This window comes from Cotesia typhae, unplaced genomic scaffold (assembly GCF_013202065.1).
Source record: "Cotesia typhae breed Kobodo isofemale line unplaced genomic scaffold, CoteBio_Ctyphae contig_46, whole genome shotgun sequence".
Taxonomy (NCBI): Eukaryota; Metazoa; Arthropoda; class Insecta; order Hymenoptera; family Braconidae; genus Cotesia; species Cotesia typhae.
Window position 1 is genome coordinate 83,018 of NW_027423754.1, and position 14,558 is coordinate 97,575.

General features: G+C 35.3%; 1 protein-coding gene across 1 annotated transcript; it reads right to left on the bottom strand.

Annotated features, from left to right (window-relative positions):
• Window positions 1-11,248: 11,248 nt before the first annotated feature.
• Window positions 11,249-12,913, bottom strand: LOC141529206 (protein FAM200B-like). Its single transcript, XM_074245678.1, has one exon. It carries the CDS (start codon window positions 12,911-12,913, stop codon window positions 11,249-11,251), a length of 1,665 nt encoding a protein of 554 aa, XP_074101779.1.
• Window positions 12,914-14,558: the final 1,645 nt, after the last annotated feature.

Genomic DNA, 14,558 nt, shown 5'->3' on the forward strand with positions numbered 1-14,558 from the left:
AATTACACAAATTAAATATCATAATCGTGTTTAGCAGGTCATTTCCTAGCGATCTACACTATTTCCAACCTTCCAATTCCCATAATAGCTATGTCATGCAATCGACTGTTTCCTATGCTGAAACGTTCAAAAATGTAACTTGCAATGTTTTCGAAATTGTTATCACAATCAAGATTAGCCGGTCATTTCCAAGCGATCTACACTATTTCCAACCTTCCAATTCTAATAATAGCAATTTTATGTAATCGACTGATTCCAGCTCGGAAACGATCAAAAATTTTACTTTCGAATTTCACAAATTAAATATCATAATCGTGTTTAGCAGGTCATTTCCAAGCGATCTACGCTATTTCCACGCCTACAACGCCCATAGAAACAAAGTAATGTAATCGGCTGTTTCCTACGCTGAAACGTTCAAAAATTTAATTTTCGAATTACACCAATTAAATATCATAATCGTGTTTAGCAGGTCATTTCCAAGAGATCTACACTATTTCCAACCTTCCAAATCCCATAACAGCTATGTTATGTAATCGACTATTTTCTACGCTGAAACGTTCATACTTCAGCCATATTTGTGTTGCATTTGAGCCAGATACGGGCCATATTTGTGCCATATTTCGGCCATATTTTAACCATATATGTGCTATATTTTTGCCTCTTCTGGGCCATATTTCGGCCATTTTTGTGCTATGTAATCGACGTTTTCCAGCATGGAAACGTTCAAAAATTTAACTTTCTAATTGGACAAATTAAATATCATAATCGTGTTTAGCTGGTCATTTCCAAGCGATCTACACTATTACCACGCCTACAACGCCCATAGAAACAAAGTAATGTAATCGGCTGTTTCCTACGCTGAAACGTTCAAAAATTTAATTTTCGAATTACTCCAATTAAATATCATAATCGTGTTTAGCAGGTCATTTCCAAGCGATCTACACTATTTCCAACCTTCCAATTCCCATAATAGCTATGTCATGCAATCGACTGTTTCCTATGCTGAAACGTTCAAAAATGTAACTTTCGAAATTTCCGAAATTTTTATCACAATCGTGATTAGCCGGTCATTTCCAAGCGATCTACACTATTTCCAACCTTCCAATTCCCATAATAGCTATGTCATGTAATCGATTCTTTTCTACGCTGAAACGTTCATACTTCAGCCATATTTGTGTTGCATTTGAGCCAGATACGGGCCATATTTCGGCCATATTTTAACCATATATGTGCTATATTTTTGCCTCATCTGGGCCATATTTCGGCCATTTTTGTGCTATGTAATCGACGTTTTCCAGCATGGAAACGTTCAAAAATTGAACTTTCGAATTTCTCGAATTTATTATCACAATCGTGATTAGCAGGTCATTTCAAGCGATCTACACTATTTCCAACCTTCCAATTCTAATAATAGCAATGTTATGTAATCGACTGATTCCAGCACGGAAAGGATCAAAAATTTTACTTTCGAATTACACAAATTAAATATCATAATCGTGTTTAGCTGGTCATTTCCAAGCGATCACGGCTATTTCCACGCCTACAATGCCCACAGAAAGAAAGTTATGTAATCGGCTGTTTCCTACGCTGAAACGTTCAAAAATTTAACTTTCGAATTACAACAATTAAATATCATAATCGTGTTTAGCAGGTCATTTCCAAGCGATCACCGCTATTTCCACGCCAACAACGCCCATAGAAACAAAGTTATGTAATCGGCTGTTTCCTACGCTGAAACGTTCAAAAATGTAACTTGCGAAGTTTTCGAAATTATTATCACAATCGTGATTAGCCGGTCATTTCCAAGCGATCTACACTATTTCCAACCTTCCAATTCTAATAATAGCAATGTTATGTAATCGACTGATTCCAGCACGGAAACGATCAAAAATTTTACTTTCGAATTACACAAATTAAATATCATAATCGTGTTTAGCAGGTCATTTCCAAGCGAGCTACACTATTTCCAACCTTCCAATTCCCATAATAGCTATGTCATGTAATCGGCTTTTTTCTACGCTGAAACGTTCAAAAATGTAACTTGCGATGTTTTCGAAATTGTTATCACAATCGAGATTAGCCGGTCATTTCCAAGCGATCTACACTATTTCCAACCTTCCAATTCTAATAATAGCAATGTTATGTAATCGACTGATTCCAGCACGGAAACGATCAAAAATTTTACTTTCGAATTTCACAAATTAAATATCATAATCGTGTTTAGCAGGTCATTTCCAAGCGATCTACACTATTACCACGCCTACAACGCCCATAGAAACAAAGTTATGTAATCGGCTGTTTCCTACGCTGAAACGTTCAAAAATTTAATTTTCGAATTACACCAATTAAATATCATAATCGTGTTTAGCAGGTCATTTCCAAGCGATCTACACTATTTCCAACCTTCCAATTCTAATAATAGCAATGTTATGTAATCGACTGATTCCAGCACGGAAAGGATCAAAAATTTTACTTTCGAATTACACAAATTAAATATCATAATCGTGTTTAGCTGGTCATTTCCAAGCGATCACGGCTATTTCCACGCCTACAATGCCCATAGAAAGAAAGTTATGTAATCGGCTGTTTCCTACGCTGAAACGTTCAAAAATTTAACTTTCGAATTACACCAATTAAATATCATAATCGTGTTTAGCAGGTCATTTCCAAGCGATCACCGCTATTTCCACGCCTACAACGCCCATAGAAACAAAGTTATGTAATCGGCTGTTTCCTACGCTGAAACGTTCAAAAATGTAACTTGCGAAGTTTTCGAAATTATCATCACAATCGTGATTAGCCGGTCATTTCCAAGCGATCTACACTATTTCCAACCTTCCAATTCTAATAATAGCAATGTTATGTAATCGACTGATTGCAGCACGGAAACGATCAAAAATTTTACTTTCGAATTACACAAATTAAATATCATAATCGTGTTTAGCAGGTCATTTCCAAGCGAGCTACACTATTTCCAACCTTCCAATTCCCATAATAGCTATGTCATGTAATCGGCTTTTTCTACGCTGAAACGTTCAAAAATGTAACTTGCGATGTTTTCGAAATTGTTATCACAATCGAGATTAGCCAGTCATTTCAAGCGATCTACACTATTTCCAACCTTCCAATTCTAATAATAGCAATGTTATGTAATCGACTGATTCCAGCACGGAAACGATCAAAAATTTTACTTTCGAATTTCACAAATTAAATATCATAATCGTGTTTAGCAGGTCATTTCCAAGCGATCTACACTATTACCACGCCTACAACGCCCATAGAAACAAAGTTATGTAATCGGCTGTTTCCTACGCTGAAACGTTCAAAAATTTAATTTTCGAATTACACCAATTAAATATCATAATCGTGTTTAGCAGGTCATTTCCAAGCGATCTACACTATTTCCAACCTTCCAATTCTAATAATAGCAATGTTATGTAATCGACTGATTCCAGCACGGAAAGGATCAAAAATTTTACTTTCGAATTACACAAATTAAATATCATAATCGTGTTTAGCTGGTCATTTCAAGCGATCACGGCTATTTCCACGCCTACAATGCCCATAGAAAGAAAGTTATGTAATCGGCTGTTTCCTACGCTGAAACGTTCAAAAATTTAACTTTCGAATTACACCAATTAAATATCATAATCGTGTTTAGCAGGTCATTTCCAAGCGATCAGGGCTATTTCCACGCCTACAACGCCCATAGAAACAAAGTTATGTAATCGGCTGTTTCCTACGCTGAAACGTTCAAAAATTTAACTTTCGAATTACACCAATTAAATATCATAATCGTGTTTAGCAGGTCATTTCCAAGCGATCTACACTATTTCCAACCTTCCAATTCTAATAATAGCAATGTTATGTAATCGGCTGTTTCCTACGCTGAAACGTTCAAAAATTTAATTTTCGAATTACACCAATTAAATATCATAATCGTGTTTAGCAGGTCATTTCCAAGCGATCTACACTATTTCCAACCTTCCAATTCTAATAATAGCAATGTTATGTAATCGACTGATTCCAGCACGGAAAGGATCAAAAATTTTACTTTCGAATTACACAAATTAAATATCATAATCGTGTTTAGCTGGTCATTTCCAAGCGATCACGGCTATTTCCACGCCTACAATGCCCATAGAAAGAAAGTTATGTAATCGGCTGTTTCCTACGCTGAAACGTTCAAAAATTTAACTTTCGAATTACACCAATTAAATATCATAATCGTGTTTAGCAGGTCATTTCCAAGCGATCAGGGCTATTTCCACGCCTACAACGCCCATAGAAACAAAGTTATGTAATCGGCTGTTTCCTACGCTGAAACGTTCAAAAATTTAACTTTCGAATTACACCAATTAAATATCATAATCGTGTTTAGCAGGTCATTTCCAAGCGATCTACACTATTTCCAACCTTCCAATTCTAATAATAGCAATGTTATGTAATCGACTGATTCCAGCACGGAAACGATCAAAAATTTTTCTTTCGAATTACACAAATTAAATATCATAATCGTGTTTAGCTGGTCATTTCCAAGCGATCACGGCTATTTCCACGCCTACAATGCCCATAGAAAGAAAGTTATGTAATCGGCTGTTTCCTACGCTGAAACGTTCAAAAATTTAACTTTCGAATTACACCAATTAAATATCATAATCGTGATTAGCAGGTCATTTCCAAGCGATCAGGGCTATTTCCACGCCTACAACGCCCATAGAAACAAAGTTATGTAATCGGCTGTTTCCTACGCTGAAACGTTCAAAAATTTAACTTTCGAATTACACCAATTAAATATCATAATCGTGTTTAGCTGGTCATTTCCAAGCGATCACGGCTATTTCCACGCCTACAATGTCCATAGAAAGAAAGTTATGTAATCGGCTGTTTCCTACGCTGAAACGTTCAAAAATTTAACTGTCGAATTACACCAATTAAATATCATAATCGTTTTTAGCAGGTCATTTCCAAGCGATCTACACTATTTCCAACCTTCCAATTCTAATAATAGCAATGTTATGTAATCGACTGATTCCAGCACGGAAAGGATCAAAAATTTTACTTTCGAATTTCACAAATTAAATATCATAATCGTGTTTAGCAGGTCATTTCCAAGCGATCTACACTATTACCACGCCTACAACGCCCATAGAAACAAAGTTATGTAATCGGCTGTTTCCTACGCTGAAACGTTCAAAAATGTAACTTGCGATGTTTTCGAAATTGTTATCACAATCGAGATTAGCCGGTCATTTCCATGCGATCTACACTATTTCCAACCTTCCAATTCTAATAATAGCAATGTTATGTAATCGACTGATTCCAGCACGGAAACGATCAAAAATTTTACTTTCGAATTACACAAATTAAATATCATAATCGTGTTTAGCAGGTCATTTCGAAGCGAGCTACACTATTTCCAACCTTCCAATTCCCATAATAGCTATGTCATGTAATCGGCTTTTTTCTACGCTGAAACGTTCAAAAATGTAACTTGCGATGTTTTCGAAATTGTTATCACAATCGAGATTAGCCGGTCATTTCCAAGCGATCTACACTATTTCCAACCTTCCAATTCTAATAATAGCAATGTTATGTAATCGACTGATTCCAGCACGGAAACGATCAAAAATTTTACTTTCGAATTACACAAATTAAATATCATAATCGTGTTTAGCAGGTCATTTCGAAGCGAGCTACACTATTTCCAACCTTCCAATTCCCATAATAGCTATGTCATGTAATCGGCTTTTTTCTACGCTGAAACGTTCAAAAATGTAACTTGCGATGTTTTCGAAATTGTTATCACAATCGAGATTAGCCGGTCATTTCCATGCGATCTACACTATTTCCAACCTTCCAATTCTAATAATAGCAATGTTATGTAATCGACTGATTCCAGCACGGAAACGATCAAAAATTTTACTTTCGAATTTCACAAATTAAATATCATAATCGTGTTTAGCAGGTCATTTCCAAGCGATCTACACTATTACCACGCCTACAACGCCCATAGAAACAAAGTTATGTAATCGGCTGTTTCCTACGCTGAAACGTTCAAAAATTTTATTTTCGAATTACACCAATTAAATATCATAATCGTGTTTAGCAGGTCATTTCCGAGCGATCTACACTATTTCCAACCTTCCAATTCTAATAATAGCAATGTTATGTAATCGACTGATTCCAGCACGGAAAGGATCAAAAATTTTACTTTCGAATTACACAAATTAAATATCATAATCGTGTTTAGCTGGTCATTTCCAAGCGATCACGGCTATTTCCACGCCTACAATGCCCATAGAAAGAAAGTTATGTAATCGGCTGTTTCCTACGCTGAAACGTTCAAAAATTTAACTTTCTAATTACACCAATTAAATATCATAATCGTGTTTAGCAGGTCATTTCCAAGCGATCAGGGCTATTTCCACGCCTACAACGCCCATAGAAACAAAGTTATGTAATCGGCTGTTTCCTACGCTGAAACGTTCAAAAATTTAACTTTCGAATTACACCAATTAAATATCATAATCGTGTTTAGCAGGTCATTTCCAAGCGATCTACACTATTACCACGCCTACAACGCCCATAGAAACAAAGTTATGTAATCGGCTGTTTCCTACGCTGAAACGTTCAAAAATTTAATTTTCGAATTACACCAATTAAATATCATAATCGTGTTTAGCAGGTCATTTCCAAGCGATCTACACTATGTCCAACCTTCCAATTCTAATAATAGCAATGTTATGTAATCGACTGATTCCAGCACGGAAAGGATCAAAAATTTAACTTTCGAATTACACCAATTAAATATCATAATCGTGATTAGCCGGTCATTTCCAAGTGATCTACACTATTTACAACCTTCCAATTCTAATAATAGCAATGTTATGTAATCGACTGATTCCAGCACGGTAACGATCAAAAATTTTACTTTCGAATTTCACAAATTAAATATCATAATCGTGTTTAGCAGGTCATTTCCAAGCGATCAACACTATTACCACGCCTACAACGCCCATAGAAACAAAGTAATGTAATCGGCTGTTTCCTACGCTGAAAGGTTCAAAAATTTAATTTTCGAATTACACCAATTAAATATCATAATCGTGTTTAGCAGGTCATTTCCAAAGGATCTACACTATTTCCAACCTTCCAATTCTAAAAATAGCAATGTTATGTAATCGACTGATTCCAGCACGGAAAGGATCAAAAATTTTACTTTCGAAATACACAAATTAAATATCATAATCGTGTTTAGCAGGTCATTTCCAAGCGATCACGGCTATTTCCACGGCTACAACGCCCATAGAAACATAGTTATGTAATCGGCTGTTTCCTACGCTGAAACGTTCAAAAATTTAACTTTCGAATTACACCAATTAATTATCATAATCCTGTTTAGCAGGACATTTCCAAGCGATCTACATTATTTCCAACCTTCCAATTCCCATTATAGCTATGTCATGTAATCGACTGTTTTCTACGTTGAGACGTTCATAATTCAGCCATATTTGTGTTGCTTTTGAGCCAGATACGGGCCATATTTGTGCCATATTTCGGCCATATTTTAACCATATATATGCTATATTTTTGCCTCATCTGGGCCATATTTCGGCCATATTTTAACCATATATATGCTATATTTTTGCCTCATCTGGGCCATATTTCGGCCATTTTTGTGCTATGTAATCGACGTTTTCCAGCATGGAAACGTTCAAAAATTTTACTTTCGAATTACACAAATTAAATATCATAATCGTGTTTGGCAGGTCATTTCCAAGCGATCACGGCTATTTCCACGCCTACATCACCCATAGAAACAAAGTTATGTAATCGGCTGTTTCCTACGCTGAAACGTTCAAAAATGTAACTTGCGTAGTTTTCGAAATTATTATCACAATCGTGATTAGCCGGTCATTTCCAAGCGATCTACACTATTTCCAACCTTCCAATTCTATTAATAGCAATGTTATGTAATCGACTGATTCCAGCACGGAAACGATAAAAAATTTTACTTTCGAATTACACAAATTAAATATCATAATCTTGTTTAGCAGGTCATTTCCAAGCGATCACGGCTATTTCCACGTCTACAACGCCCATAGAAACAAAGTTATGTAATCGACTGTTACCTACGCTGAAACGTTCATACATCAGCCATATTTGTGTTGCATTTGAGCCAGATACGGGCCATATTTGTGCCATATTTCGGCCATATTTTAACCATATATGTGCTGAATTTTTGCCTCATCTGGGCCATATTTCGGCCATTTTTGTGCTATGTAATCGACGTTTTCCAGCATGGAAACGTTCAAAAATTTAACTTTCGAATTACGCGAATTTATTATCACAATCGTGATTAGCAGGTCATTTCCAAGCGATCACGGCTATTTCCACGCTTCCAAGACGCATAAAAACAAAGTTATGTAATCGACTATGTCCTGCGCGCAAACGTTTGTAACAGGGCAAAATTACCCTTAATCGATAAGTCACCGAATATCGATAATTATTCGATATAGCACTGGCGCGTCTCGATCTTCGGGCCTAAAGGGAGAATAGGAGGGGGTGAGTTTGGGTTAAAATAGGTGAGCCGTGCAGTGGAACAGGGAGAAGTAGTGTGACCGCCAGACTGAGTGCCACGGAAATCAAAAAGGACCGTTCCCGAGAGTAGTGACGGGACGAAGGAAGCCAACTACAACTAGGACTTCATCCTCAACGAGTGAGTTAGATCATCGTTTTGCTCGTCACGGTGTCAATTATTTCTCTGTGTGAAGGAAGTGGACCGCGGTTTTTCCAATACCCAGTTACTTCTCCTAGACGACTAGAACGCTAGTGATAATGTTTTATATCAAGATTTAATTATTAAGAATTCTAATTTGAGAATTAATTATCGAGGATAATATAGAGTGGAAAATTATGGAGAATATTATATTATAAAATTATTCCGTCAAGTATGAATTTAATAATTTTGGGATCAAGTCCGTGAATTAATTAAATTAATTTTACTCTAAATTGATAATTATCGGCATGGACATTAAGTCCTAGAAATTAGTTAATTGAGTCAAAAATTGTCAGAGTAAGAATTTAGTCAGAATTCATTAATTAAACTTGTGTTAATAATTTTGAACGTGATTGAGAATTTTATATTGTGATTTATTTAATTATCAAAAGTTAATCCAAGGTATTAAGACCTTTTGTTTTAAATAGTTATTGTTATATTGTTAATACCATGACTATAAGTTACTGAGGAGTTTTAATCCATCTAATATTTTAATAGAATTAAAATTAACAATTGGAATTTGAGAATTGTCGTATTTAGTTAGAATTTGATTGTTAATTGAAAATTATCGTTTTATTAAATAACTAATGATTGAATAATTGATTTAAAATATTTAATTAGAATTAATTACAGTCAATTTTATTAAAGTAAAAATTAATAAAAGTCAAGTTAGTAGTGTGAGTGTGAGACAAGTGTGGGTTATGAGTGAGTTGCAGAGTGATTAGGTCCAGTGCAGCCAGATCGTGCGATTTTTTTACCACCTCTTTAGCGTCGCGCGCGCCAGGCACACAAGTAAGTGATGCCTGTCTGTGAGTCGGAAAACCGAGCGGAGCCGAGGGAGTCCGAGAATTGTGAACGAATCGAGAGGAATAAGCCTCCTGCCACACGAAACAGAGGAATAACTCACACAACAGTAGCTCCCTGTTCGTGTGAAATTCTCAGAATCCGATTTCAGCCGAACATACAGCGGGAAAAATAATACTTTAATTTTTATTAAAATAAATAAATAATGCTTTTTTGTTTAAAATATGTAGGTTTAATTTTTTTTCTATATAAAAAATAAATTTTTTTTATCAATAAAAATTAAAATACAGAATTTTTTTTCATAAAAAAATCATTGTTACTTTTTTACGCTGTTATTAATAATAATTTATTATTAAGTAATAATAATAATAATAATAATAATAATAATAGAAATAATAATAATAATAACTGTTATTATTTTTATAAATAATAATAACAATGGTTATTTATAATAATTATTACTAATAATTTTGGTTATTGGGAATTCCCAAACGCAGTTTTTATCTTACTTTTCACGTTTTACCGGCAAGACCTGCGATGGCTGCGCGGCGTAAGTGTAAGCTTACGTCGACAGAACTTTAGAGATCGAGTCCTCGCCCAATCAAATTTTTTTTTTTATATTTTTTTTTATGTTGCTACAAACAATAATAATAATAATAATAATAATAATAATAATAATATTGAACACAGCTTTCCGCATCACCCTGGAGGTACTGTGTTATGGTATGCGTTCCCGTTATTTTACATGGCGGGCTCCCCAGTAGGCCTACACCATGACTAATTGTTTTGTTTTATTTTAAATTTACACTGTGATAAACAAAGCTCAAAGTTGACTAGAAAGAAGCAAAGCTGACGGCTCTAGCTTCTTTGTAAGCTCAAATTATTTGTAACAATATTGCACATAGAACATTATTGACTAGAATAAAGCAGAGCTGAAGGCTCTAGATTCTTTGTAAATTTAACTTATTAATAACAATATTTTAAACAAAACATCATTGACTAGGAAGAAGCAGAGCTGAAGGCTCTAGCTTCTTTGTAAGGTTAACTTATTACCGAGAAAATTTTTTTAAACAAAAAATGATTGACTAGAAAGAAGCAGAGCTGAGGGCTCTAGCTTTTTTGTTAGCTTAACTTATTTTTAAAAAATATTGCAAACAGAAGATTATTGACTAGAAAGAAGCAAAGCTGAAGGCTCAAGCTTCTTTTGTTTATATTACACATGCTATTCCTGAAAAAAAATAATTATTATCTAGGGTAAAAGTACCGTTTGTGGCAACTATACCATTTATTGTTCAAATAAACGATAGACATGAATTTATATAAATAAATTATTACAAATTCAATTTATTTTAATATAAATTTTTCAAAACTCAACAATAATATGTTTATAATACTCTAATTTCTTATAAATTAATTCAAATATTAACTGGCCAAAAACAGTGCTAAGGTGACCAAAAGCGGTACTTTTACCCTATCAGTTGAAAAGAAACCAAGCTTGGAGCATTGGTTCCTTTGTAAATATTTACATTTTTAAATTATAAATAAATAAATAAATAAACAAACTATCTATGAGAAATATTTACAACGTCGAAATCCAGAGTGGAAGAACTGCTGAGCAGCCAAAAAAAAAGAGAACAACTTGTTAATAGTGTGATTCTTTTGCTAGCAATCATCACTACTATCATAGGGATATAAATTCAACCTTTTTGGTGCGGCCTTTTCCGCTGTTGAATACAAGTTGCAAGAAGACATCAACCCAACATAATCCTTGTCGATCGACATCTCTGACGCTCGAAGGTTCCCTGAATTGGAGACAGATTTAATCACACAAAGTGAATTCAGGGTTTTGTGATTGAGGCTATTCCTATTCTTTGTCTTAATATCAGGTATGAGAGAAAATGCCCTTTCAGCCGCAGCGTTTGAATGGGGAAGTGCTCTGACCACACTTAATAGTAAACGCAAAGTTGGAAACTGTAAAGTCCCATCTGAATGAGTAAAGGTGCACATTTCTATCCACATTTCGTCGAATGATAGTTTGCTCCATTGCTCCTTCAAATTCGGATCGACACAGTACAAGGAACTCCACTCTACCTGAATAAGCCTCCCTCCGGGAACATCAAGAGTGAGACAGGTCTTTTCAACTTTCGAAAAAGATGAATTCCTGTCAGGATCAAAGAGGGCAGTTTCCTTCGCGAAAACTGTCAGATCCGAGAGAAATGGATCGTCGATCGGCAATCTGCGGCAGATTTCGAGAGAAGCGGTTACAAGAAATTGTAAACAATCGTTGCGCACCTGATTAATGATCAATTCAGGAACTCCAGACGTTTGTTGAATCAGTAAATACTCTTGACAATCGGCTCCGACATCTACTTCAAGCAAATTACGTTGATTCGCAATTTCTTCAAAGTTTATGTCACGGACGTTATTGACAAAGATTTCAGGTTTCAACAAAGGGAATTTCATGAACCTTCGGAGAAATTGAACGAGCAGCTTTTTAGAACATGGCTGTAACTCGTGGACTAGAGTATTACTCCCTTGAATATTAGCGTTGATCTTGTTGAAAGATTCAAGCACAGATTTCAAAAAGAGTAAATACGCTTTTGTCGTTGGTTTCTGCAGGATTGCAAGTAAATCATCTCCATTTCCAGCTTTCTCCGAAGATTGATCAATCAAAAAAGCACTAATCGCTTGCCAATTGTTTAAAACCTTTGTAATCGCGATTTGACGAGACAGCCACCGAGTGGCAGCGAATCGAACAAGCTTGGTAGGACTTTCTTCATAGCAATCTTGAAAATCAGCAAAGAGGGCGCTGCGTTTCGGGCTATTTTTAATAAAAGATACAACATTGGTAAGAAAGTCGTGAACTTCGATTGGAATCTTAGAACATGCTTCTTTTGAGGCGAGGGCAAGAGAGTGACAAATGCATAATAACGTGAGAAGATTTGGAATTTTCTCAGTCATCAGAATTTTGAAAGAGTTACGTTTACCAACCATAACTGAAGCATTGTCACAGGCAAGACCGATGATTTGCTCTAACGAAATTCCTAATTTGGCCAACGAATCGCAAAATTGTCCAAAAATACTTTTTGCCGAACCGTCCGTCGCATCTAAATGAATTAATTCTAATAATTCAATTTTAACTAATAATGTAGTTGGGTCCACATAGCGGACCATCAACGTCATCCATTTGTCGTTCGTAATGTCAGTGTTCTCGTCTACATGAATAGAAAATTTTGTTTTTTGGACATTTTTAACGATCCGTGTCGATTCATGAACACTCACTACATTTGAAATAATTCCAGTAGCTTTGGTTTTGCCCGCTGTCATCTTTTGGAGAACAGCAGGTTCTTTACCAATCGACTGAAATAATTTCAAAATTTGTGGTGCAGCTGCCAAAGGAATATTGTTTTGAGCAAGCAAGGTCGCAAATTAAATTTCAGCTGCTTTAACTCGTTCATTAAACTCCAGTTCAGCTGAAGACAAAGATGAGCTGGAATCAACTTGAGAGCAAGCGGATGAAGAAATTCCAGGAAGCACTACATTTGGAGAAGCAGGGTTGTTGACGTTGTACACGCGCAAGTTCTCCAAATGTTTCTTGGTTTTGGAATGTCTGTCAATTTCGAAACGACCGCAAGCTAAATTTTCATTACAAATAATACATAAAAATTTTTCTGAATCTGACAAACATTCCTTGACCCATGTTTTCCACTCTGGATTATCATCGAACCATTGGTGTTGAAATGTTTTTGACTTTTTGGATTTCTTAGCTGAAGGCTCTGATAAATCCATGGTTTAAAATAATTAAAACAACACCAATAATACGATTTTACAAAAAAGAAAATGACACAAGCGATGACACCAGAAATAACACCAACGATGACACCAAAAATTACACTAGCAATAACACCAACGATGACACCAGTGATGACCCTAAAAATGACACCAGTGATGACGCTAAAAATAACACCAACGATGACACCAAAAATTACACCAGCGATGACGCGAAAAATAACACCAAGGATGACACCAAAAATTACACCAGCTATGACGCAAAAAATAACACCAAAGATGACACCAAAAATTACACTAGCAATAACACCAACGATGACACCAGCGATGACACTAAAAGAAACACCAACGATGACACCAGTGATGACCCTAAAAATTACACCAGCGATGACGCGAAAAATAACACCAAGGATGAAACCAAAAATTACACCAACGATGACGCGAAAAATAACACCAACGATGACACCAGCGATGACACTAAAAGAAACATCAACGATGACACCAGTGATGACGCTAAAAATGACACCAACGATGACACCGAAGCCGACGATGACGTCGACAACAACACCGGAAAAAAACACCGACAATTAAACCAAAAACGAAACTATAAATAAGATGATTTTATTTTATTTTAATGTATTTTATTTGTTTATTTATTTATTATTTATTTTATTTTATTTATTAAAGTAATTAATAAAAATGCCGGGAAAACGGATGAGTTGAAAAAAAAAAACACAATTACAACTCTTCCACGAAATATTGTAAATATTTTTTATATTTTATATTTAATAATATTAATAATAGAGACAAATTAAATTAAATACTTATTAAAATACCTGTAATTATCGCTGGACTGTAGCATCTAAATCCAAATAATCCAAAGGCACGTCAAATACATTACACTGCACAAACGTTAATGGCGGAATAAACGCAAACTAAGCGCGCCAATATTGACGGATAAACAAAAGTAGCGTCCTTTGTATTACGACGGAAACGTAAACAACGTGTCTTTAAATACCCGGGCATTTAAACGACAATGACGTGACTTCGCGCGCTACGACTCAACGCTGTCAAAGGCTTGAGCGCGCGATCGTCAGACGCTTGACCTCGAGGCAATGGCAAGAGCCACTACATTAATTATTTTATTTTAATTAAAATCACATTTTTTCATCAGCTACAATTG